Source organism: Rhipicephalus microplus, chromosome 8 (genome assembly GCF_043290135.1).
Source record: "Rhipicephalus microplus isolate Deutch F79 chromosome 8, USDA_Rmic, whole genome shotgun sequence".
Taxonomy (NCBI): Eukaryota; Metazoa; Arthropoda; class Arachnida; order Ixodida; family Ixodidae; genus Rhipicephalus; species Rhipicephalus microplus.
Genome location: NC_134707.1, coordinates 127,443,859 through 127,469,496, shown reverse-complemented (window position 1 = coordinate 127,469,496; position 25,638 = coordinate 127,443,859). Strand labels below are relative to the sequence as shown.

The following is a 25,638-nucleotide window of genomic DNA, read 5'->3' as shown; positions in this document are numbered from 1 at the left end:
ACTGCTCAGTCCAGCGTTGTATGCAGAATTACAGCTCAGAAGAGGACAGAACTGAGAATGATTTGCCATGCCACGATTCCATATTCCTCAATTTTTCTATCGTTGCTAGTGAATGTTGATGATGGAGGTGAGAACAATGAGGGTTTCGTTGTAGTAAAATAAAAAAAATTATAGCTGATCTGACCTAGTAGAACAAAGAAATGTTTATTTTCAATATTTAAAAAAATGCCCGCTGCTTCCTATTTTTTCCCAGCAGCGACACGACATGTTTTTCACCCATGTATAGCGAGGCCATAGTCAAAAGCACACTGAAACAACACCTGAAATCCCCTTAGTGAACGAACCAAACAGTTGCATTAACTCATTAACACCAGCAGCTGTCCGTCATCAAAAGTATCCGACAACGCTGAGATAGAGGCAGGGTATCGTGGAGCGGCGCCTTTTGCAGCTTCAGCTTCGGATTGTCTGGAGCTCAAAAGCAAACCAGTTGCAAAAGCAGGGCTAGAGTGTACTATCAGGGCAGTCTCATTACCACCGCTATCGAGCAATGGCGGCGCCCATGCTTGCTGAACAGCCGCGGTCCTTGTGGTGCCAACATGTGTTTTAGACTTCGTTGACGCATTTTCAGGTTCTGAATATGCATCGAAATGTTAAAGATTGGGTTTACTGATTAGCAATAAGTATCTGAGCCTCGAATTGCATCGTAAAATTTCGTTGAAGCGGTACGATCAAAGAAAAAGTGGTTGTAGTGGCGACAATATTTATGCCTTGACTCCTATGGACTGCTGACGGGGAATAGTGAATTTTTCGTTGAAGCGACGTTCGTTCTAGCGGAGTTTGACTGTACAAGATATTGTCATGATAATAGAATGAAAGTCAATTAAGTTCCAGTTATCAACAAGCCAGTTAAAATAGAGCCGAACGTCTTGGTTCTCTTCTACTAGCTGCAAAAAACAAAACTCGGCTACGCACAAATAGCAAACTGCCTTTCACAACACACAAGGATCCATTGTATGCTCATGCCAGTATGCTATGCTGGCATCTCAAATGGCACAAGGTATTCTCTGAGGGTGGGCGGAGTAACATCAAAATATGTAGACACTTGGCTGCCATACATGCAAGTACGGCAGTTTAAGAACAATGTTGGAACTTTGTACGTCCGACCCACCCTCTGCCGAGTCATCTTCTGGCTTTTATAAAAATCAACGAAGGCAAAGTCTGCAACGACTCTGCCGAAGCCCCACTCAATGGCCTGCCGCACTGAGCTCATGCGCTTATTGAAGTTAACCTCATGGGGACGCAAAGAAGCACCTCCAGAAGGCTTGTAGAGCAGTGGCCGAAGTGGGTAGGCGGGGTCTCCATATATTACATATGTGCGGCCTTGAGTAACTGTCTCCAAGTTGCGGTAGAGGGCAGTCTCCTTTAGGATACCTGCAGAAAAAAAAATCTGCTTAACAATACTGAACATTATATGGGATAATCAGTCATGGTATCCTGCTACAGAAACAGTAGGCTTGAGCTTGCAGAGAAGAATGAGTGGTTCAACAGTGTTATTAAACTAGTCCCACCAAATTTAGTGAAGTAAAGAGAACTTGCTGAACTGCCAGTTTCAGATTTACTCCCCTAGCTGTGGAGCTATCTTTGGACTGTACCAGCTGCTTGACCGCAAACTTGTGCTCCATCATGGCAATGTGTCCAGTTAACGCTTACAGACACAGGACATTGAAGAGCATGGCAAGGTGAAAAAGAAAAAACTGTGACCATGAGACAAAGAGGGAAGCAGCATATATCCTGCTGTGTTCTCAAGATATGACTGAATATGTGAAATTGAAAAGGGTAGAGGGCTGTTGACCTCTAAGTGATTTTTCATGGCGGTTTGACGTTACTGGAAGACAGCAACTAGTCACTTGCTAGCAGCAGATCCGTATTTTTAAAAAAATAAATGTATATAAGGAGAGGTTGATGCCAATGCGTGGCGCCGGCTACTCCTCTTGCACAAAAGTCGACATCGCACATTTAGTAGCAAACACAAGGCTATACAGATAGCCTTGTGCTAAGGCTATACATATAGCCATAGCACAACTTACACGATGAGTGCACATTTTTCAACACTGAGTGTCCACACCACACAGAAATGTGTCTACACTACATAGAAATGTGTCCGCACCACATTGAGTTTGTAAAAACACAAGTAATCACGCCAATTTAGGTGTTCACACAAAAAGTGAAAGTTCAGCAAGGTTTTTCCAAAAATATCGTAGTAAAACACAAAAATACTGTTTGGAGCATATCGCGGTTAGCAGTGAAGTAAATTTATTTTTTTTAGTACTTTTGAACTATTTCTGATTCCTCCAGAAAGTAAATGACTGCACGCGCTGCAGTGGCTTGAAGCTTTCCTTTTGGCCATCATTTGCTTGTAATGCACATTAGCAACAATAAGACAGAAATCTTCCCGTGACCTTGACAATGATTTGGGCAATTTAGTGTCACTCAGAACGTAAAGTTCAGTAACTGCGTTGACTAGTTGGCATGATGTTCATTGCAGTGAGGCACGCTAATGCTCTGTGATAGAAACTTTCAAATCAAAAAAACTATTTTGGATGTGTTCGCTTACTCAAGTGTGTGGAGAGCATTAAATACACTGCATACTGATGAAAGCAAAAATGTCTCAAAACATGTTAGTACACTTTTATGCCGCATCCCTAGAAATCAAAAAATGTCACTTGCAGGACATCCAAAATTGTGTAACTGCTCCTTTAAGACACCTTGTCAAATGTCAAGGGCAAGAAGTGGTTGGAGCAGAATAAGCCAATAAAAGATGGAAAATTTTGACAGCTTTAAGCCTAGTGAGGAAATTACATTTCTAGTTGAACGTTTGTCTTTGCAAGGTTGGTAATAACTAGGGGCGTGCATAGTGAAATGTAGAATTGAACAAATACACATTGGATAGTGATGATACCTAATTCATGCCTAATTGAATAGAGTACTATTCAAATAGCAGTTGAACAGAAAGGCACTTATTTCGAAGACAATTGTAGAGTGCCACAACACATAATTCCAAGCAAATATCCACACTTTGATGAATTAACATCGTCATAATATTTGACCACTAAAATATACTATTACGTGAACTGAGTGTTTACACAAAGCAGTATACAGCCTTTGAAGTATTTTTTTATTTGTATGATGAACATAGAAGTTACATAAATATTAAAGGAGGTACTTTGCCACCAGCTCTTGAATAACATTCCTTATGATGAATCTTATGGTAATGAATTGAGGTTACACTTTCTTCAGCAACGCTGGAGTTCAAAGCAAAAATTTGTTATTGCGGTGATGACGGAAGTCTTTGTAGTCCCGTAAAAGTGTGAAATTAATGTATCTTCCCAATTCAATCATTTAAATAAGAGTTTTGGTCTTTTGCTCTTCTAAAGATTTGTTGCTTTGACATTTTGCCATTGGTTATGTGCAATTATTGTAGTTTGAATAAACTCCAAATATTCATTCAATTAAAACACCAAATCAAACAAAACACTGTTTAGTTCTTCATTTAGAATTTTTAAATAGTCAAACACCCTTATAATAAAAAATAGGAGCAGACACAAATGGACAAACGGGTACATATGTGCCTTCTGAAGTAAAGGTGTCTGTTGGAGCTGGTACATCATAATTTCATGATGAATTGACTTGCCAAAACAGAAGGGTTAAGCATCAAGTGGGTACAATTATATGAAGTAGCATGCTTTTGAAATTAGCCTACATGAATTTTCTATCATAGAGGTGCATGCTACCTTGCCAGGACATGCCAATGTGTTTGAAGCGAAATGTTTCATTAACAACATAGCATTCCGTAGGGCATTTCAGTTAGTCTGGTACCTTTGCAGGAGAAACTAGAGGAAAGTTCACATACCAGCGTCATGACGACGGCCTGGAAATGGGCCATCCAACTGACAGGTTATGCCGTTTGCGCACATCAATGCCTGAAACTTCAAAGCATGATAGCGTTTGTGCCCAGAAAAACAGTCTTCTTGTCTAGCTGACGGTCGACAAATTCGTCTAGCTGTTCCATCAATAAATCCCCAGCAATTCTTCAATGGAGCACCTTTCCTGTGCACAGCCTGAAAAAAGAAATGGCAGCTGCAGAAAGCAACACATAGCACGAAGTTCCAAGACCAAAAATAGCACGACTTTCCAAGATCTAAATAAGTATAAGCTAAACTTTTCGCAGTAAACGAAGCTGCTCAAGGTGTAGTAGCTCTACCTGACAGGACGTGTGTTTGGCACTAACTCGATGTTTAGCATCACTGCAACAGGAATTCAGATCTCTCTCCCACAGAAGAAACATTCAATTACACATACATGAATTTCGCTTTTCACATTTTGAATGATAAGTGGTTCATGTGAATCTGTCATAATTATTCATTGATAATATTTACTAACACCTTTTATGCTGGTAGTTGGCATCAGGTACTGCGTCTGTTGAAGTAATGGAGTAAACTGCATGCAAAAGTAGGTTGCTGACACAGAACAGCCATTTATATAGAGCACTGGTGCTAACCTTGGAAGGCAGGCTGCTCATCAACACAACACTGATATTTTTTTTAGTTTGAATGGAACTCGTTTTTCTGTGAACACTGATTAAAAAAAGCTGCAAATAAAATTTGAAATTGTCTCGTTGGGCAGGAAAGTCTGAGAAATATGTCAAATGGCATTCGTACAGCAAGAAAGAAAACTGATCTATAAGGCATTGTTACAGTACAGTTGTTGTGACACTGACTACATCATAAGGTTTTTCTTGGGGCAGTAATGATAATGAGGAGGCAAAATAATGAAGGAGTAGGTGTCTGGTTCACAGAAATAACTGCTTTACAGTGTTGGGAATAAAGGGGATGTCTCCTGTGCTTTTTTTTTTGAAGCACGCTAGAAAATATTAATGGAATATCGACAACAAATTCACGTGTTAAATTGATGCGGCAAATTATTACTTAGAAGATGATGTTGCTACGACATTGGTGGGGTTGAGGGGCGATTTAATGTGCCTGGTGTGCTATGAATATAGAAAGCCAGAGCCTTATTTTCCCTTCATAATGATGAATTAGATTTGATTGATTTAACGTCCCAAAACCACCATATGATTATGAGAGACGCCGTAGTGGAGGGCTCCGGAAATTTCGACCACCTGGGGTTCTTTAACGTGCACCCAAATCTGAGCACACGGGCCTACAACATTTCCGCCTCCATCGGAAATGCAGCCGCCGCAGCCGGGATTCGATCCCGTGACCTGCGTGCGGGTCAGCAGCTTAGTACCTTAGCCACTAGACCACCACGGCGGGGCACGAATTACATTTAATGACCTCTACCGAAACACAGAGATGTCGTGCAGCGAAGCATAAACATAGCGCTAAAGGCAGTCATGCAGTGCAACAGCACGCCTTCTTACCTGAGAAAACAGCTGCAGTGATTGCAGATTGAGCCACTTGTGCACTGTAAGGTCCGCAAGGAGGTGCGCGAAGTAGTAATCTATGTGGGCTAACACTTTAGACACCACACTTGATATTACCGAGCTGTGGCGCCTAAAGAAGAGCTCCAGCTCACAGAGACGATTGGGGTAGGCTAGACGCCGCAACGTCATGCACAGCGCCTCACGACCAGACACTCGAACCCGTTGAGCGCTCACGACCTCTTCGGGAATCAGCAAGGCTTCCATCAAATCTTCCAGGTCTCCTTTTTGGAACCTGAACGAGCGGTAGAATGTAGTAAAGTCCATTCCGTCCAAATCAAGAAGTCCGTTTATCTGGAGGTCACGGCGCGGTGCATTTCGGAGCGAATACATATTTTCGATTTCGTTCCATCGCAAAGTTCGCAGGAGCAGTCGGTCGTGAAATACGCTGTACGGCATCGTTGATGCAGACACGACAACAGCAAATCACCGACACTTCAACGGGATCAATGGATCGCTGCGACCGATGCCACAAAGGAGCACACGAAAAGTAGGCATGAGTCGCATGACGCTTGTGTCAGCAACTCATGATGCCGATTCTGATGCCGATCACCGTGATGCTGATGTTTTCTTCATAGTTAGGTTTAAATCGTTGCGCAATTGAAGAAAACAAACATCAAGTCCCGTTTTGTAACGAAAAAGTTTATTGGCATTGTCCAATGTTTTTTTTTTATTTTCAAACTTAGTCAGTAATTGTGAAGACTTTCTACTTTGCGCATACGCACATGCGGCGGCCACAGCCGCGAAGGCGTCGGGGGCATTTTTTGGACGTATTTTGGGCGGCACGGGCTAAAAGTGCAAAAGGCTCGTTTCAACGCTATCCGGCTTTACGCCCTCCGGCAACCCGGTATACGCAAAAACGTACCGGAGTGCCGGACAGACTAAAATCCTCATATCTCTCCGGGCGGACTCAGTGCGTTGCTATTGAAAACTTCTGCTCTTCATATCGCGAAATTAAATCGGGAGTACCGCAGGGTAGCGTATTGGGACCGACCTTATTTAATGTCTATGTAAATGACATTGCTGAAATTGTTAGTGACGCATTCATTGTGCTGTACGCTGACGATACAAATTTGTTTGTCTCTGGCCATGAACTTGAGGATCTGTCGCAAAAATCTCGCAATATTCTTTCTAATCTCTCGGCGTGGTCTCGTAATAATGCTCTAACAATTAACAGCTCAAAATCGAAAGCCATGTTGTTCAGGGGAAAGGCAGCCAGTCTTGTTCCAATCAAAAATTATTCTTAGACGGTGCTCCCATTGAAATTTTGAAGAAATACAAAGTGTTAGGCGTTGCGTTTTCAGAACACATGAATTGGACCGATCACGTTGAACTAATATCAAGATCGTTGTCATCTGCCGCTAGTGTGCTGTCTCGCTGTCGGCATTTGTTTCCTGAGAAGGTGAAGTTGCAAATATATTACGCCTTGTTTGAATCGCATCTTCACTATTGTGCGCTTGTATGGGCCACCACCACGAAAGCTAATATTCGTACACTTCTTCAACTTCAAAAACGCGCGCTTCGACAAATAGCCAATGTACCCTATTTTCATCCTAGCGCTCAACTTTTTCAAAAACATAATATAGTACGTGCAACAAATCTTTAGGAATACCTGCTTTTATATTCATTTTGTTTCGACTCCAACAATATCAAATCCTTCCTAAAACATACGTCACGACTCGAATACAAAAAAGTGGCTCGCGTACTCGTAGCCAAGACAGGTGGTTAGTACCATTCAGACGCACAAATTATCTTATGCAGTCACTACGACATAGCCTGCCTTCGTTGGTAAATAAATTGCAAAGGGAAACATTTAATCCGATTACTTTGACTCGCAAACAAGTTAGACAATACTTTTGTAAATCGGAATGAACATATAAAGGACATCGTATTTTCGCATTTCTGTTATGTTATCTACTTCGCGCTCAGTGCTTCAATATACAAAGTATCATCATATTGTGCATCATAGTCAAATTTATAGCAGTGATTTTCTTAGTGTTGAGAATACTATTGTTTCTTAAGTATCACAATGTACTGTCACATCTCTTCTCACATATGTATTACATTTCTATGTTATTTTTAAGTACCATGTGTTCGTGGGTTGTCACTAGTGTTATTCAACATGTTGCAAGTTCCTAGTTTCAATTAAAATGGTGTATTATATTTGGACATATGCTAAACATCTGTATTAATGTTGGGTTTAGTGTTACTGCTGCCATATGAGGGCCTTCAGGCACATTCAAGCTGTACTATGCAGCTTTTCGCCTGAATGACCCCCAACAATTTCGTTGGAAAATAAAAGCATTTCTGATTCTTCTGATTTCTGGGTGAAAGTCGAAATCGCAGAGTGGCTAAATACCGTGTAGGCAAGACCACAAAAGAAAAATGGCGCAGGTTTCACCTCTGCTTCTGGCATCCCTTTCAAAGTCCTGAGGGGAACAGGCCGAAGTGGAAAATGAGGTGTCACGGCAGTGCACTGCTTAGAGTTAGTGCATTTTGTAGCCTCTGGCGTGTTCGAAAAACGCCGGGACCATGACCCTATCGTGTGCGATTCAGGCGAATCAAGTGTAGAAAAGGAGGCACGGTCAGTTTGAGTAATTGTTGCACGTGCGTACTAAATATGGTTATTTTGTGCAACATTGGAGATTCATATTTGAGTCGTTTTTTTTTGTATAGGTTACAAGATTTGATGTAAAGCTTACCGAAGGAAACCCGCTGAACTAGAAGTGCTTGAATCATTAGTACGAAAATTCGTTATTTTTCAACTGTTTCATAGATTTAGTGCAATGTCGTATGCCTTCACTATCATGTTGATGTGACGTGAATGAGCATTTCAGGAAGATGTTCACCTAGACCCAATGGTTACGGGAACTGATGTAAGTTTGGCGCGACACTGTGGAGCTGTCGTTGCGCGCAATGAGAATTGAGAACCATTGGTGCATGGTTTTAGCATAAAACCTATGCAATTGTTGTGAGGTGCTTTTGATGAGTATTGCACCTAGAACTAGTTGTGTTGTACACGGAGTGTTGAAACGTAACGTAAGGATAAATAATTAGACCAACTGTGAAGGCTTTAGCGTTTGGTTAGTAGGGCCGTGCATTTTGCAGCGCTGTAGGAATTGGATTAGTTGAAAACGATCCGAAGAACTCAGTGTTTTTTTTTAATCAAAGACGTTAGCAAAGGCTGGTAACTTTCACCGAACAAACCTTCTAGAAGGCAGTGCTTGTTACTTTTTTGTTGTTGCCTTCTTTGAAGAAGGATTGATCGAGTGACCATGAGAAGATCATCAAGCTTTCCCTAACCGTTGAGGTAGACCATTAGGTCACAGCTTAGGTTAAGCTTTCGAGAGGCTGGTGAGCTTATTGTCTCAATAGTATACGGTTATGGGTACACGTAAACAAAAACGGACGTTAGGACAATCTTAGCGCTCGCTGAATCCGGAACCGAACCGATGCTCTCAGTGGGACAGAACCAATGAAAGCAGTCAGCGATGAAAAGAGGGAGACAGCCATTCTATGTCAGGACGACAGTGGCAACGAGTATGATGCGTTCAACTTGAGTCAGAATTTGGGCTCTGGTGAGATAACGTACTGCGCTTCAGGAAATGAATGCGCTTGCTTTGTGTAGGCCATTCATCAGTTGCAGTGTTATCTCAGAGGTGCTAAATTTAAAGTAGGGACAGACCATTTTCCCCTTATTTGGCTGCAAACCGTGACATAAAAGAACAGTCGCCTTGTGAGGCAGAGCTTGATTCTTCGAAAATATAATTTTGGCATTAGGTAAAGGGCAAATTGAATGGAAACGTTGATGAGCTCAGCCGCTCTTTCTAAGCCATCCTGGGGTGCTCTTTATGTATCAAAATTGATATTTTAGTTTTTTTTTTGTCGTGCACCTTATTATGAGAAGGTTTAAGGTAGCACGTTTGGTTTCTCAGCACAAGTGAGTCCTGATAGTTTTGAGTGTGAGCTTTTTGTTAAAGCTAGTAAAGAAAATTGGTTTGCCATCCCTATTTTGGCTTGGTTTGCTCGAAGGGGGCCGAGTGCTTGCTTCTGCATGAGGTCGAGTTTCAGAAACAGTGTCGAAGATTCGAAAATTACCCAGACCAGGCCACAAGCGGGGGCCAGAGCCTGGCATTCACCTACGGACCCTTTCGTCGTCACTGCGAGCAGCAGCAGTGACTGCTGCCCTCCGTGACCTATCTGGCGAGGAGGAAGCTGTTATGACCGTCGTCAGTAGGCGCCATGCTGTCGCTGAGAAGCGTAGCCGGGCAGCGTTCCCACGCCTGGAACCCCAGTTCTCTCGGAACTAGCGTCCAGAGCTGACGGGGGAGCGGCGCTCTTTTAATCCTCAAACAAGTAGCCGACTGGCCGGCTGCCTATGCCCGCCAGGTATTGTCCCTGCTAGCAGGAGGATGAGACGTCGTGTCACCACAATGCAGTAAGCCGTTCCAGAGAGGACAACAAAGACAGCATCTTCCTTGGAAGAAACCGCGGCCGCCGCCACAAATTGCCCTGCTAATTGAGCGGACAAATCGGCGGACCGTTTGATGTCTGCTGTCAGGAGCTTGGGACCCCTCGACCAGCGGCACACACACGACGAAGAAGAGCCCCTCTGGCGCCACCTTGTACTGCAGTGATCACGACTCAATATTGGATGTTCACGTGGGCCGTGTATACTCGTACCCCTCGCCTGTTGTGTGTGTGCGATTGGTGTTCCACTCAAGAAGGAGGAGCCCGACAGGGCTTATAACGACGCCGCAGAGTGCGGGACGTTGCTGTGAACTGTGTAATGGTTCAACCACCACGTTCGTGGTTTGTGAAAACTCTCAACCTTTCTATGCTGTAAATATTTGTAAATAGTGCCATAAACCTGTTTGTTTTTTTTCGTATCCCTATCTTGTAAGCGTTCGTTTCCCCAACCGGAAGCTACACCACGCTACCACAAGAGGCCGGGTAGACCCCGGTCTGCAGGAACGGGTCCTCAGCGGTGGGATCCGCAACAACTGGTTGGCAGTGGTGGGATACGACTCATTACCGGGATCCGCAACACGGCCAAGTCACTGCGGCGTCATAGGGAACGAACATGCCGATACTGCCGCGCGTGCAGCTCTTGAAGAAACACGAGAAAAAGCCATACCACTTTCGCGAACCGATGCTGCCAGTAATCTTCGACGACTTGCGCGTGAAATCACGTTTTCACTATGTTGCCCACCAACCAACGAGACAAATCGTCAACACCACCTGTCCTCTTTGATGGCTCTCCGCATGCCCACTGGGCTCGACCGAAGAGAAGCCACCCTTCTTCATTGCTTATGGCTAGGAGTGGCATTTACAAAATCTTATTCATTTGTTATAGGAATGGCCAACAACGCTCTCTGCGATGCCTGTCGTCGCGAAGACAGGCTACACCACATCCTGTGCGACTGTCCGTTGTATGACATCCAGAGACAGTCGCTGGCGTCCATTCTTGCGTGCATCGACAACATCCAAATGTCTGTGGACACTATTCTTTCAAGTACCCGAGAGAAGACATTGCAAGAGAAGGCGACAAAAGCTCTGTTGAAATTCACACGTGACACGGACTTGAAAAAGCGGCTGTAACAGCAATGTCATACACCGTGAAAGACAAGACTCGACTATGACGCATTGTGCGCGTGTGCGCTGCCAAATGAGCTATGTTTATCTTTCTTTCCTCTCTCCTCTCTATCTTTCAAGTCCCACATGACCTTCCCATGCGCAGGGTAGCAAACCGGCTGTCTATAGGCTGGTTCAGCTCCCTGCTGTTCTTTTCCTCCTATTTTCCTTCCTTCCTATGAATTTATTCAAGGAAAAGGCGTTTGAGCTGAGATTCGCATGTGACTTACCTTGCAACAATCATTTGCAGTTTGTGGACGTCCGTTTGTTTTTGAAAAGTGACCATGTTTGCTGGTGTTTCTCATCACGTTCCAGGAGGTCTCTGCTGCCTTATATATTCACTCATTTTAAAATATTAAGAATGCTATCGCAAAAGTTTCCTACATTCTGCCTGGAAAAATAATTGCAAGCACGATTAACAGCATAGCTTTCGACAGCAAGTTGATCGACTAAATATGATCTTGTGTCGGCCACTGAAAGATTGACCAAGACGTACAGATCCCTTCACGTGGTAACTGGTTAACTAAATGATCAGCCCAGGAGATATGCTGTGATGTCTAATGTGCACTGGCTGTCTCGTTGGTTTGAGAATACAATAAGAAGTTTTGACGTCAGTGTTCTCGTTTCTTCGATCGAGGCAATTGAACCTGTGGTGTGATTAAGAACATGGCTGGAGGAACATCAGCTGTGGGGGCACGGTTAAGCATTGAACACCCTTCACACTGTTTCCTGCACTGTTGATATGGTCTATAGATGCCCCTCTCCTGCGGCAAAGTGTCATAGGCCAGTCGGGTGAATAAATAAATGAAAGACTTCGACAGCACAATAGCACCTTAAAGAGAACGCTGACGTCCCACCTCGCGACATATTGTGGGGCGCGTGAATCTATAGGCCATTCTTCGATAACACTGTCATCACGCACAAACATTGAAATAGATGGGCGTGGGACCTCGCGGAAGCGTACTTTATTCAAGATGCAGGAGAAGATTGCATGTCTGAGGCGTCTGTGTCTTTTAAATTGTCTCAAGTTTCAGGTTTTAAGTTTATTTCGCTTTTTCTGTTTACAAGTTGAAAAAAAGAAAACGCAAGGGCAAGGAACAAAAGGCTGCATATATATATATATATATATATATATATATATATATATATATATATATATATATATATATATATATGTATATATATATATATATATATAATTATATATAAATATATATATATATATGTATATATATATATTGTTAAGGCATTTATTAGCCGGCAACAAGCGAGAATATACAATGGCGACAGTCACAGCCAAGCACGGTCTCTCAGCGTCAGCGGCGTCCTTGTTGGGTATTCCCACTAGGAGGTACTCAAGAGTTCGACCCATTTCAGAGTTCGGAGGCTTCGCTACAATTACCCCGAGGTCGAAGAGGGAGCCGCCTGGCGACCTAACAGCTTGTTACTATGAGCGGGTCATAATAAGCCTTCAGGCGCTCCACGTTGACGATGTCTCGCCCACGGCGGCGCATGTCCGAAGATTGTTCAACGGGTTCAATCAGATAGTTGACCGGTGAGGTGCGCTCGATGACACGGTAGGGGCCTTCGTATTTGGGACGTAGTTTGGAAGAGAGGCCAGCTACAGAGGTCGGGATCGAGAGCCTTACAAGCGCACCAGGAAGGAACGTGGGCTCAGAAGTGGTAGAGCCATCACGAATACTCTTCTGCCGCTCTTGCTCTTGCGTCGTAAAAGTCTTGGCAAGCTCGCCACACTCTTCAGAAAGCCTGGCTGTCTCGGAAATAGGTGTACACTCAGATGGATCAGGCGTGTACGGGAGTATCGTGTCCATGGTGTGCGACGGATGCCTTCCGTACAGCAAGTAGAAAGGTGAAAAACCAGTCGTGCTCTGAGGGGCGGTGTTGTAGGCGTAGGTGACGAAGGGCAGTATATTATCCCAATTAGTGTGGTTGGCTGCGACGTACATAGAAAGCATGTCGCCGAGGGTGCAGTTAAAGCGTTCGGTGAGGCCATTCGTCTGTGGGTGGTAAGCAGTAGTTTTGCGGTGGACAGAATGGCACTCCGTCAGAATGGCTTCGACGACTTCCGACAAGAAGACACGGCCTCGATCGCTGAGAAGCTCTTGGGGTGGTCCGTGGCGCAGTATGAATCGATGCAGCAGGAAGGACGCAACATCGCGTGCAGTAGCCGCAGGGAGAGCAGCGGTTTCGGCGTATCGCGTTAAATGGTCAATGGCAACGATGGCCCAGCGGTTACCAGCCGACGTCAGAGGGAGTGGTCCATACAAATCGATATCTAGGTGCCCAAAGGGACGGTCAGGGCAAGGTAACGGTTGCAGACTGGCGTGCGACATGTTGACTGACGATTTACAGCGTTGGCAAGTGAGGCAAGAGCGAACGAACTGCTGCACATAGCGGTACATCCCGTGCGAGAAGTAGCGTTGTCGAATGTGGTGGTAAGTTTTGAATACTCCAGAGTGCGCACATTGCGGATCAGAATGGAAAAATTCACATATCTCCAACCGCAGACTGCGGGGTATGACGAGTAACCACTGCCGGCCATCACAGTGGCAAATGCGTCGGTGTAGGAGGCCGTCACGGGTGGCGAAATGGTGAGCTCGACGATGCAAGGCACGCGTGGATGGTGTTGCGGACGGATCAGAGAGCAAGTCGATCAGCGGGGCGATCCAATTATCCTTTCGCTGTTCGGTAGCGAGGATGTCAACATTGACGGCAGATACAGCAATTGAGGTTACTGAGCAGGGCACGCCGTCTTGAGGTAGAGGGGAGCGTGAGAGGGCATCAGCGTCCGCATGCTGGCGTCCGTTGCGGTACAGCACACGGATGTCGTAGTCTTGTAAGCGAAGAGCCCAACGGGCGAGACAGCCTGAGGGATCCTTCAATGATGAAAGCCAGCATAGTGCATGATGGTCGGTGACGACATCGAATGGGCGACCGTACAAATAAGGTCGAAACTTTGTAAGAGCCCAGACGATCGCCAGGCACTCTTTCTCCGTGACGGTGTAGTTTGTCTCGGCTCTCGTGAGCGTAGGGCTTGCATATGCTACGACATACTCAGGGAATCCGGGTTTTCGCTGCGCCAGGACAGTGCCGAGGCCTACACCGTTGGCGTCCGTGTGCACCTCCGTTTGGGGCAGTAGGGTCGTAGTGGCGTAGAATAGGAGGCGACGTCAACAAATGGCGGAGCTTCGCGAAGGCGTCGTCGCACTCGGATGACCACGAATTGAGGGGCCCGTTACTTCCAAGGAGCTTCGTCAGCGGTGATATGATCGTGGCAAAGTTTCGTATGAAGCGTCGGAAGTAATAGCACAGGCCCACAAAACTACGCAGCTCTTTGACAGATGCAGGTTTGGGGAATTCGGCCACGGCCTGAAGCTTGGCAGGATAAGGAAGAATGCCGTCTTTGGACACGACGTACCCCGGTATGGTGAGTTCGCCTGCTGCAAAGCGGCACTTTTTCAGATTTAGTTGCAAGCCGGCATTGCCCACGCGTGCGAAAACTTCTTTCAAACGTTGGAGATGCGTGGAGAAATCCGGAGCAAAGACAATGACATCGTCGAGGTAACACAAGCACGTGTACCATTTCAAGTTGCGCAGAGCGGTGTCCATCATGCGCTCAAAGGTCGCAGGTGCATTACATAGACCAAACGGCATGACGTTAAACTTGTACAAGCCGTCTCGCGTGACGAAGGCGGTTTTTTGTCGAGCGTCGTCAGCCATGGGTACTTGCCAGTACCCCGAGCGCAGATCAAGAGAAGAAAAAAAATCGGCTCCATGAAGGCTGTCAATCGCGTCATCGATGCGTGGCAGTGGATAAACATCCTTGCGAGTGATCTTATTGAGCCGTCTGTAGTCCACACAAAACTGCACAGAACCGTCTTTCTTCGCAACAAGAACAACAGGAGACGCCCATGGACTGTCCGAGGGCCGAAAACGTCGCGTCGGAGCATATCGTCAACCTAATCATTAATTACTCGACGGTCAGCAGGCGACACGTGATATGGACGTTGCCGTAAAGGTGGATGGGGACCAGTGTCGATGCGATGCGTAACAACGGACGTGCGACCGAGAGAACTTCGTCCGACATCGAAAAAAGAACGATATTCTTGCAACAGGTTCAGAAGTTGCGAACGTTGTACGGCCGTAAGGTTGTCAGTGATGGAAGGGCCAAATACATCAGCAGATGACGAATCAGAAGTGGAAACAGTATTGATGGTACACGACCTGGGACCGCGCGTGTCATCGGGTACGTCCAGGACTTGTGCATCGTCGACTGGTTCCACTCTAACGAGACATTCCCCTCGAAGCAAGGTAACAGCGTACGGGGACGGGTTGGTTACAAAAATAGCAGCGTTTCCCTGGTTGACCTGCACGGTCGCGAAAGGTACTAGCAGCCCTTTTCTGCTGCAAGCGCGGTCAGATGGCGAAACAAGTGCAATGGTGTCGGAGAGACCGGCGCAGTAGACAGACACAGCCGTCGTCGAGTTTGGAGGCACTGTTGTATCGTCTTTCGCTAGAATCTTGCCCAATGTCGAGGGACTGTCTTCTGGCGTCAAATGGGAGAAGGGCGAGAGCTCAATTTCAGCGGCGGCACAATGGATGACGGCGTCATGGCGGGAGAGAAAGTCCCATCCGAGGATGACGTCATGAGAGCATGCCGGAATGATGATGAACTGAGCGACATACAGAACGTCCTGGATGACAACGCGAGCTGTGCACCCTGCTATAGGATGAATACGGTGCAAACTTGCAGTAGGGAGGGAGAACCCAGAAGGTGGCGTCGACACTTTTCGAAGTAAGCGGCAAAGTTTTTCGTCCATAACTGATACGGCAGCTCCAGCGTCAATAAGAGCCGACGCACAAACACCGTCCACAAGCACGTCAATGACATTCGAGGGGCTGCTCTGAGGGCTTTCACATTGCGATAGCGTCGCAGTCCTTGCCTCGGGGACTGCGACGACTAGTTTTCCCGCTCATGAGCAGCCGCACTTGGCCGCATGGGGGACAGGGAACGACGTCATGGAGACGGCGATCTTCGAGATGGCCCTGGGCGAGATCGAGGTGGCATAGACGGCGGTTCTTCGCGATAAGGACGGCTCAGTTGGCCAGCAACAGGTGAAGAAATTGGAGCCGGCTGTACGCGATGGCAATAACGGGCCACGTGACCGGCGTAACCGCAGGCAAAGCAGATGGGCCGGTTGTCGGGTGTGCGCCATCTGTTCACCGGGGTAGGTCTCACCCATGTCGCAAGGGCTGATGGACGGAACGGTGGCTGCATGGTGGACTGAAGCTGAGGCTGAGGGGTTACGTCAACATACGTAGCGGGCATACCCGCTGCAACGGACGGAGGTCGTGCAGCAGCTTCAGCGTAGGTCAGAGGGGCGGGTGCTTGAACGACTTGGGGTGGCCTGGCGACCACTTGCGCGTAACTCAGGGACGCAGCAGCCGGAGGCTGTTGGGGGTGGTAAGCAGGCATTACCTCCGCTATTTCCTGTTCAATCGCTCGACGGATGGGAGGGAGAAGGATAGTAGGCGATTGTTGAACAGTCGGTTGGTGGGCAAAGGGCAGGAGCGAGAACTGACGCGCGATTTCCTCACGGATGAAAGACTTTAGGTCTGCCATTAACGCCACTTGGTCACAACTGCCCTCCAAGCCAGCAAGCGTTGCAGCTCGTGGTAGGGAGCGTCGGGTAATCGAACGCTGCCGGCGGAGCTCCTCGTAGCTCTGGCACAGTGTGATGACCTCAGCCACTGTGCCGGGGTTTTCGGCGAGCAGCATCGTGAAGGCATCATCGTCAATGCCATTCATGATGTTTGGGATCTTGTCAGACTCAGACATGGTGGGATTAATTTGTTGCATAGGTCCAGGACGTCTTCAATATAGCTGGTGAATGACTCACCAGCCTCCTGAGCACGTTCACGTAAGCGCTGCTCGGCTTGCAGCTTGCAAACAGCAGGGCGGCCGAAGACGTTGATGACTGTGGTCTTAAAATCGGACCAGGTGGCAAAATCGGACGCGTGGTTGTTGTACCACAAACTGGCAACACCCGTAAGGTAGAATACCAAGTTCGTCAGCTTGCCGTCCTCGTCCCATTTGTTGGGGACGCTCACGCGCTCGTAAATGGCGAGCCATTCCTCCACGTCCGTGCCATCAGCGCAGTGAAGATGGGTGGATCGCGGATTCTGGGTACACCGGAACAAGGGGGTGGCATTGGAGGAGGCGCTTGCTGAGAAGCGTCGTGGTACATAGTAGATGGCAGGGTACGTGATCGTAGCTCCAAAGGCATAGACGGGGATCGCAGCACTTTCCACCAAATTGTTAGGGCGTTTATTAGCCGGCAACGAGCGAGAATATACAATGGCGACAGTCACAGCCAAGCACGGGCTCTCAGCGCGAGCGGCGTCCTTGTTGGGTAGCCCCACTAGGAGGTACTCAAAAGTTCGACCCATTTCAGAGTTCGGAGGCTCCGCTACAATATATATATATATATATATATATATATATATATATATATATATAGGGGAAAGAAGTGTATACCTAAGGGCTCGTTTTTTGTCACACTAATGAGATCTAACAGACAGTACTGCCAAGAAATGTATTGGGGAAGTTATTAGAACAAATGGAGTGTAAATAAGAAGAAAGAAAAGTGGGTGTGAAAAAATAACTAGCCGTGAGCAGGAATCCAACCTACGACCTTCGAATAACGCGTTCGATGCTCTCGAGCGCGCTAGCATCGAACGCATTATTCGAAGGTCGTAGGTTCGATTCCTAGTCAAGGCTGGTTATTTTTTCAGACACTTTTCTGTCTTCTTATTTACATTCCATTTGTTCCAATAACTTCCTTGGCATTACTGCCTGTTAGATCTCATTTACTATATATATATATATATATATATATATATATATATATCTTAACGCGTGTGTACTGAAAACTAGTGTGTTTACTGGCATACTAGTGGAATATATAAAAAGACGCCATTAGATAAACAGATGTTAAAAATGTGAGTAAGCATCTATACCACAAGGTCAAGCACATATTTGAACAGTCGAATTTGAAGTCCACTAATATCGCGTGATGTACTATTCTTCAACGACATAAACGTCTTGTATGCTTCCTCTGTCGTTACAGGTTCAAAAAACGCAGTGTGTCTGTTAGGGTTACCCAGACAATAAGTGGTATTTATATCATGCGTACTATAGTTTATAGACGTAAAGTGCTTGTTAAATGTGTTAGCTAACTACCTACGACGTTATTACCAATCGTCAGCTCTAGCTCCTGCTGCCTGTGACAATCGGGAAGAAGACTCTTTTCACTTCGCGTCATACGACATCAATTTTGGTTCCGGCTCTAATTAAGACGTTTTCAAAATGGCTATTTCTAGCATTTCTCAAAAACTTATTTAAGAAGTTTTGGTATTTTTTGAAAGACAAGAGGTCCGCGGGTTTCAGAGTTTTTACAAACTCCTGGTACAATCAGCTCTTTTTTCTACGATTGATTGATATGTGAGGTTTAACGTCCCAAAACCACCATATCATTACTAAAGAGGCTGTAGGGGAGGGCTCCGGAAATTTCGACCACCTGGGGTTCTTTAACGTGCACCGGAATCAGAGCACACGGGCCTACAGCATTTTCGCCTCCATCGAAAATACAGGTGCCGCATCCAGGATTCGATCTCACGACGTGTGAGTCAGCAGCCGAGAGTTTGTGAACTACGAAAGTTGTAGGAGTTCTTTGATTACAGGTAATTTCTGCGTATGCGCTTTGGTTTTCTAGGTTGTTGAAATTTCGTTCAGTGAACTTACGTTGTTAGGCAGCGCTTGTTTGTGTCCTTGGCTTTGTGCTCCGTCTCGTACGGGCTGAAAAGCTTTGCAGAGAAACCGCCATACCTACCCTCTTTTTATCTAGGCGTTCGCACATGCCAATCATACTCCTCTTTATGAGTGTACACTTTAAGTAGCACCTGCACAACGACGTCTTCATTTAAGTCTGAAGTGAATCTCCTTTCATGTAAGAAGTGGTTTAGTGATGAACTTTGTTCATTAATGGTGATTTCTAGTTTACGACGTGTTTATTCAGTAAATAAAATTGTATAAACTTTTATAAAATACCTGTGCAAACATTAGAAAACGTCAATATGTGCATTTAGGTTTTTCGCTTATTATTTGTTCATATTCTGTTTTAACTGTGCATAAATCGGCTACATGTATTCATTTATGTTTTTCGACACATAATCAATTAAACCTTGTGAAGCCAAATTGTAGCTTTTTGGCTGTTTCCCTGCCATTTGAATCTCGTATCGATATGAAGTTAAGTTTAATGTTGCAGTGCAGTTCTTAACAGACAAAATGGAGAGCTGGCCTGTCACAAAAGTATTCAGTTGTACTTTCCATGGTACTGCTTAGAAGAAGTATACTAATTTATGTAAATAACATAATGAAGGTATAAAGGTGAAGGAGATAGGACAGTGAACGAAACATCAGAGACGTCAACCAGATCCACTCGTCGCTCCAGACACTCGGCGTTTCGCGTCGTTGAGTGCACGCGCCTTTCAGCTGCGGCCACACATCGCCGACAAGGTCACGCACAGCATTTATCAGCCGGCAGAGGTTGCGCCCGCATTCGGCTGTTTCCTCATTTCTAAACTTAAACTTTCGTCGCGCGGCAGCTAGCGGGCCACCGCTTCAGAGACGGCGGAGGACAAAACGCGAAGGAACGTTTGTCGACCCGCGAGTAGCCCCCTTGCAGCCCACAGTATTGCCGCATCTGGACAGCGGCTTCCCGTTCGTGGACCCCTGCCGAAGCGTTGCATCGAAAGCGAAGCGAAAACGGACTACGTGCTCAGCCGTTCTTTTCCCGTTGCTCAAGGCGCCTCATGTTGCGCACGCCGTCAGACCGCTTTTGGTAGCAGATGAACTTCAACTCGCGAGGAAGGCCCGTGGACTCTTATTGAGAGGGCGAGATAGGCGCGCGTAAAAGCGTGTGTCCTCCTCGCAGGCACGTCACTTCCCGGAAGCATCGGCAGCGGCTTGGCGTTGGCTCGTAACGTGACGTCATGACCCCGATTCTTCTGCGGTTCTCTCCTCCGCTTCCTCGCAGGGCAAGGCTTGCGAGGAGGTCACCGCGCGGCGGCCGAGAGCGAGCCGGCATCGGCGAACGACATGGCTTCCCGGTTCGAGATGCGTCCGGCGCTTCGTCCGCAAAACATCGCCGTCGTCCGCGCTGAAGAGGAGAGCTCAGCTGCACTCGCTGCCGAATACACTCAGCGAATCTACTGCAGAGGGTAGCGGACGACACCCCTGGCGTGTCGATTCGGGAAGGCAGAAAGTACTTGAGCGGGCACTGTAGCAGACGACGCGAATCCTTGGAGGATCAAACAACGCCATGACGCTCGGCGAGTTCGTTCTCGTGTTGCTCGAATTCGTGCTCCTGAACGTGCAGTGCCTGTGGATCGCGCTGCGCGGGATGGTTCACTGGCCAGCGTCGGCGCCACCGAAGTCGGTTGCCGAAAAGGTCGTCTTGATTACGGGATCCGGGCATGGCGTTGGCCGAGAACTGGCGCTCCGCTTCGCCCGTCTGGGCGCCCGCGTCGTCCTCGTCGACATACACAAGGTGAGAAGTGTATTCGGCCCCACTGACCCGGTTCTTAAGATGCCAAGCACTGGTGCGAAGCAGGCGAGATGACGCGCATACGTCAGTGCGATACGCATAGTCGGCGTGCATGTTTCGTGCCTCATTATGCACGTTCGTCGTATCGGTGAGGCGTTCGCGCTGTTGTGGCCATGCTTGTTGACAAACTCCATTCAGCTAACAGGAGCAGCAGGTCTGCTCGCCTATTTCCGCAAAGAAGCGTCGTCGTGACATTTTCTGAATGTAGAATGCGCTTCAGTTCTGTGTTAATTACCAGCACCGTTGAGTTCAACTTCGTCGGGTGCGTTATGTGTGTACTAAGTTGTTATCACATCGTATAAACAGAAGTGCAAGAACGACGAAGACTGCATGAATTACTTTCGCAAGCCATACATACTTGAACAGCATGAAATACACATGCTTAATTGCCAACAATACTGGAATAGATCACCGATGTTGCTTACAAGGAACACATGGCACGAACGTCCTTGTTCGTGTTCGTATGCTGCATAAAAGGAATACTTCGGAGGCTGACAATTGGAATTTAGCGCCATCCCGCACATGGCTGTTGTTTATGCACCTAATAGTCGACCGTAAGGAAACCGAACCAAGCTTTGGTACCACAACTTTTATAAAGCCTAACACAATGGGTGCATGGGCCTCTCGCTTATTGTAATTTTTCATTAAGTGCTACTGATAAGGCGCAGCGGATAAGATGTTGCACTGCTGATTATTCAGTTGAGTTTTCATGCTCCGCATGCCGCGCTGACCGCACTGCAATGGAGTCAAAAAATGTGAAATCGTTCGTGTGTTTGAACTTCTGCTTACGTTGAGATACCGCTAGTGACAACTTTCCGCTGGGCGTTTTTTGAATGAGGTCGCACATTCGACTGAAAAACCCCCAGTATGCATATTTGAAAGGGACACTGAAGAGAAATTATTACTTATTTATAATAATAAAATGTACTCAGAGAACTCTAATATAGTCCATTTCTACGTCACTGATTTGTTAATGGACTGAAAAATTAAGGTAAAAATTATCATTTGTAAATTTCGAGGTAGTGTGACCATTGTTATTTTCCTTTGGTGATTTTTTTAGCCTATACCAAGAGTGTTCTCCCGACAAGCGTGGTGATTATGTAATTGTGAATTAGTAATTCATAGATTGGAGAAAAATTGTTTTTCTCTCTCGTGTCTTTTTTATTATCGGTCAAAAGTTATATGGTTTGCTCGCCGCACACTTTTATGCCTTATTTTCGTGCACAGGGAAACGAATTGAGGTAATATAGCTCCTGCAATATATAAAGATCGCATAATGTCTATTGCAATTGTGCCTTAAGATAAATAGACCATGGGCTATAGATCATTTAGCGATATATGTGAGGGTGTGCGGATTTCTGGGAAGAATGGTGAACTGATCGAGTTAGACGAAGTCCCTGTCTTCTTGTTGCACCATGTTAACGAAGTAGAGTTCAACACAGCACGCATGGCAGCTGCCACCATGCAATCTGTCCCATTGGTTTGTATATTACTCGAACGATACATGGCGTTCCTCATTTAAATGTAGAGCAGCTGTCGATGTTGACGCGTATAACGCGAGATCTCTTCGCATACGCAGTCATCAAAGAATGTTAATTGAACGACAGGTGTCACCGTCGCTACATTGTTACACTACACATAGCGTACTGCTGTTGTTGTGGCCTGAAAAGTGACCTAGTATTTTCATTTGCGTATTGATGTTGTTCAGTTTACCAAAATGTGCACTAACGAAGAACTCGTAAAGCGAACCTTACAAGTAAAAAGCAAAACCTTATGATGTATAACCGTACAGGGTTCTGAAGAGACATATTCTACTGAAAGCGGAGCAAGGAAATCACCATAAGAATGAATTTTTTCTATTCGTTCAACAAACACTAACATTCGTTCAGCAAACAGTAACAACGTAGCCTTCCGGACGCTTCAGTTCACTTACGTATGACAGTTGAAGCAGCCATAACATTACTGAATAAATGACGAGCTGAAATAAAGAATCGACTTCGGGTTAAAATGACGTTCTAAGGTGAAAGGAATGACAGAATAGAATAAATGGTCTATGGTCAGTTACATAAACGAACCCATAAGTCAGTTATGGAGAGTGCGTGACATTTTGCTCCTAGTTTTTCCGCCAGCGATGACTCTTTTCGTCGGTGTGACCAGTCTTTTTTTTTTCTTACTAATATACCTACCATGCGGTGGACACAACAGTTGATTTCAACGTACGGTATCTTTTTCACTGTCTGTAGGCTTTAGATGATTATAACCATAAAAATGTGAGCCACTAGTTCTCTATTCCTCTCTCATTGTAGTCGCGATGGTGTCATATCTCCTGTCAAGTAAAGAAGACAGACAAGGGTCGGTGACTCCTGCTTTTTGTGACTAAGTGATGTTTTTCGTTTGTTGCTGGTTACTAGTCGTCACTTATATCTAGGGCTTTGTGTTTTCAGAGTTTACTTTTCTTGAAATTCACAAAATGGGATCCAAATGTTAATTTTGCGGGCAAACGTTTGTGTTTGCGGGAGTTTCTCTCCCGTAAGTATTTAATACTCCAAAGTCCGGTTTCAGACATTGCTTCATGTGTTCTTGTGAGGTTGTATTAGTAACTATATTCACAATAAAAATGCGTTACATTGTTGTTCATAATCCTGTTTTTCAATTCGTTCACTTCTCGCTTCAAGTTCATTTACCTTTTTAATAATGCTGCTGATTTGCAGAGCTGTCAACTAACGAAACTGCGTTCTTGTGTGCGTGAGATGGGAGAGGAACTAGTAAGGTTGATTCTCAGCTTTTTCTTCCAGTTTTTGTTATTTTATTGGCGAAAACTGAAGAATTTATTGTTCTTACTCTCGAAACTTCGGACCCGCAGGGGCGCCTGCGCAAGTAGGCGTTTGGTGTGTAGCGACACCACGGACCCGAGCTAACGGGTGAGTTTCTACTCCCTCCCACGCCTAGCCGTGCGTGGCTTTGCCGTGTCCGGGGAAAAGGGGATCCTGGGGGTTGAGCTGACGCTGGGTGATTGGACCTTTAAGGCCCCCCGGCGAAGGCAACACACCCCTTTGGCCCCGGCTTCACGTAGACGGCACCCCTGGGCTGACCCACCCAGGGGAAATCGGCAGTCGCCTTTTCCTATCTCTCTCTCTCTCTACATCTTCGTCTTTATCTCTCACTATTTATCTGTCCTGTCTTCTACTCTCTTCCGTTTACTTCCAAACTTCCTGGCGGCTAGGGTTAACCCTGTGCAAATAGCCTACCTTGGTCTAGGCGCATTGGGTTATAGTGGCGTTGTACGGCTGGCATCTGCAGGTTTCAGCATCCGCAAACTTGTAGCGTCCCCTCGTTGGGCTCCGTGGTGGGTGGCCGCCAACGCTGCTGAACAAAAATAAGAAAGGCATGCATGGAGCATTCCCCCTAATGTCTGATCGTACCGGCTTAAAGCGGGTACGCACCGATGCTATAAATTTTTTCAACCAGCCAAAAGAAACATATCCTCACTTTCATGTTAACCACTGTGAAAAAACTGAAAAGCAAGCCAGGACCGTCTCTCCTTTCCTAGTTTCTAGATGTCTCACCGAAACTCTTGGCACAGGATACAAGGTAACCAAAATGGCTAGTGGAGACCTTCTCCTCGAAATCCGCGACAAAGAGCAATTTGAAAAGCTAGACCGTCTTTCAGATTTCGGTGGCATACCAATAACCATTACACCACATAGGTCAATGAACACAACTCGCGGAGTGGTATCTGACATGGACTTAATTGACTTGACTGAGACTGAAATTTTGGAGGGGTGGTAGAGCCAAAATGTCACTAATGTACAGAGAATCATCATCAGAAGAGATAATAAGGAAACACCGACAAAACACTTAATACTCACGTTTGCATCCAGTAAACTACCGGAATCTATTAAAACCGGGTACACGAAGACATCTATCAGGCCGTATACATACCAAACCCTCGTCGTTGCTTCCAATGCCAGAGGTATGGCCATGGCTCCAAAACCTGTCGTGGTCGCCAGACTTGTGCACAATGTGGAGTCCTAGGCCACGTGTCTGAGAACTGCAAACAATCGCCACACTGTGTAAACTGCGAAGGAAACCATGCCGCATATTCACGCTCCTGCACATACTGGAAAAAAGAGAAAAAGATATAATTACGTTGAAGGTGAAGGAGAATATTACATTTAAGGAAGCGCGGCGAAGAGTCGCTCCATTCTATGGACCTTCATACGCTGATGCGGCGCGTCAGGGGGCACCGCCGCACCAGCCCTCGCCACCCCTCCGGCCCGCGCATTCCGAGCCGGCGGTTGTGGCACCTGCCCCCAAGGCGGCTGTAGCCCAGGCTACACCGCCTACTCCCAAACAGAGACCGGAGACTCCAGAGTCTTCGGGTCTCAAGGCCTCCCCTCACCAGGCGAGGCCCAAAATTCGAACTAACAGCCCGCATGTGCGGGCATCCAGTGCCTCCGAGGAGGCAATGGATACATCGGCACCCTTGGTGCCGAAAGAGCGGCGTGGCTCCTTGGAGCGCGCCAAGAAAACAAAAAAGCAAATAACAGGGCCTGGTGATGGCCCTGTTAAGTGAACTCAAACTCCCCGTCTAAGCAGCCACTCGCTTTTCGTACACACAGCACTATTTCACATTCACCATGAACACTCAAATTATACAATGGAACGCCAGGGGCCTTCTCAGAAACTTTGACGACATCCAAGAACTCTTACATGAACACTCGCCAAAAGTGCTGTGTGTACAAGAAACACACCTTAATTTAAAACACACAAATTTTCTTCGTAAATATGTTATTTTCCGAAAAGACCGTGTTG

General features: G+C 46.2%; 2 protein-coding genes across 2 annotated transcripts in view; one reads left to right on the top strand and one right to left on the bottom strand.

Annotated features, from left to right (window-relative positions):
• Nucleotides 1-459: 459 nt before the first annotated feature.
• On the bottom strand, nt 460-5,995 carry LOC142768744 (uncharacterized). Its single transcript, XM_075870745.1, has 3 exons — nt 5,441-5,995; nt 3,911-4,118; nt 460-1,431 (listed from the first exon to the last, which is right to left on the bottom strand). Exons 1-3 carry the CDS (start codon nt 5,897-5,899, stop codon nt 1,031-1,033), a joined length of 1,068 nt encoding a protein of 355 aa, XP_075726860.1. The 5' UTR covers nt 5,900-5,995; the 3' UTR covers nt 460-1,030.
• A 14,367-nt stretch (nt 5,996-20,362) lies between these two features.
• Nucleotides 20,363-25,638, top strand: part of LOC119164561 (17-beta-hydroxysteroid dehydrogenase 13) — a 61,863-nt gene continuing 56,587 nt past the window's right edge. The window contains exon 1 of the mRNA XM_037416782.2: nt 20,363-20,766. Coding sequence (XP_037272679.1) covers nt 20,539-20,766 — 228 coding nt within the window. The 5' untranslated portion in view covers nt 20,363-20,538. The remainder of the gene's footprint in view (nt 20,767-25,638) is intronic.

Excerpts from the sequence above, each read along its gene's own strand:
- LOC142768744 (XM_075870745.1), bottom strand. The coding sequence starts at position 5,899 with ATGCCGTACAGCGTATTTCACGACCGACTGCTCCTGCGAACTTTGCGA. Across the intron at positions 4,119-5,440 it reads CACTGCAGCTGTTTTCTCAG|GCTGTGCACAGGAAAGGTGC; the intron begins GTAAGAAGGCGT and ends TTCTTTTTTCAG. Across the intron at positions 1,432-3,910 it reads AGGCCGTCGTCATGACGCTG|GTATCCTAAAGGAGACTGCC; the intron begins GTATGTGAACTT and ends TTTTTTCTGCAG.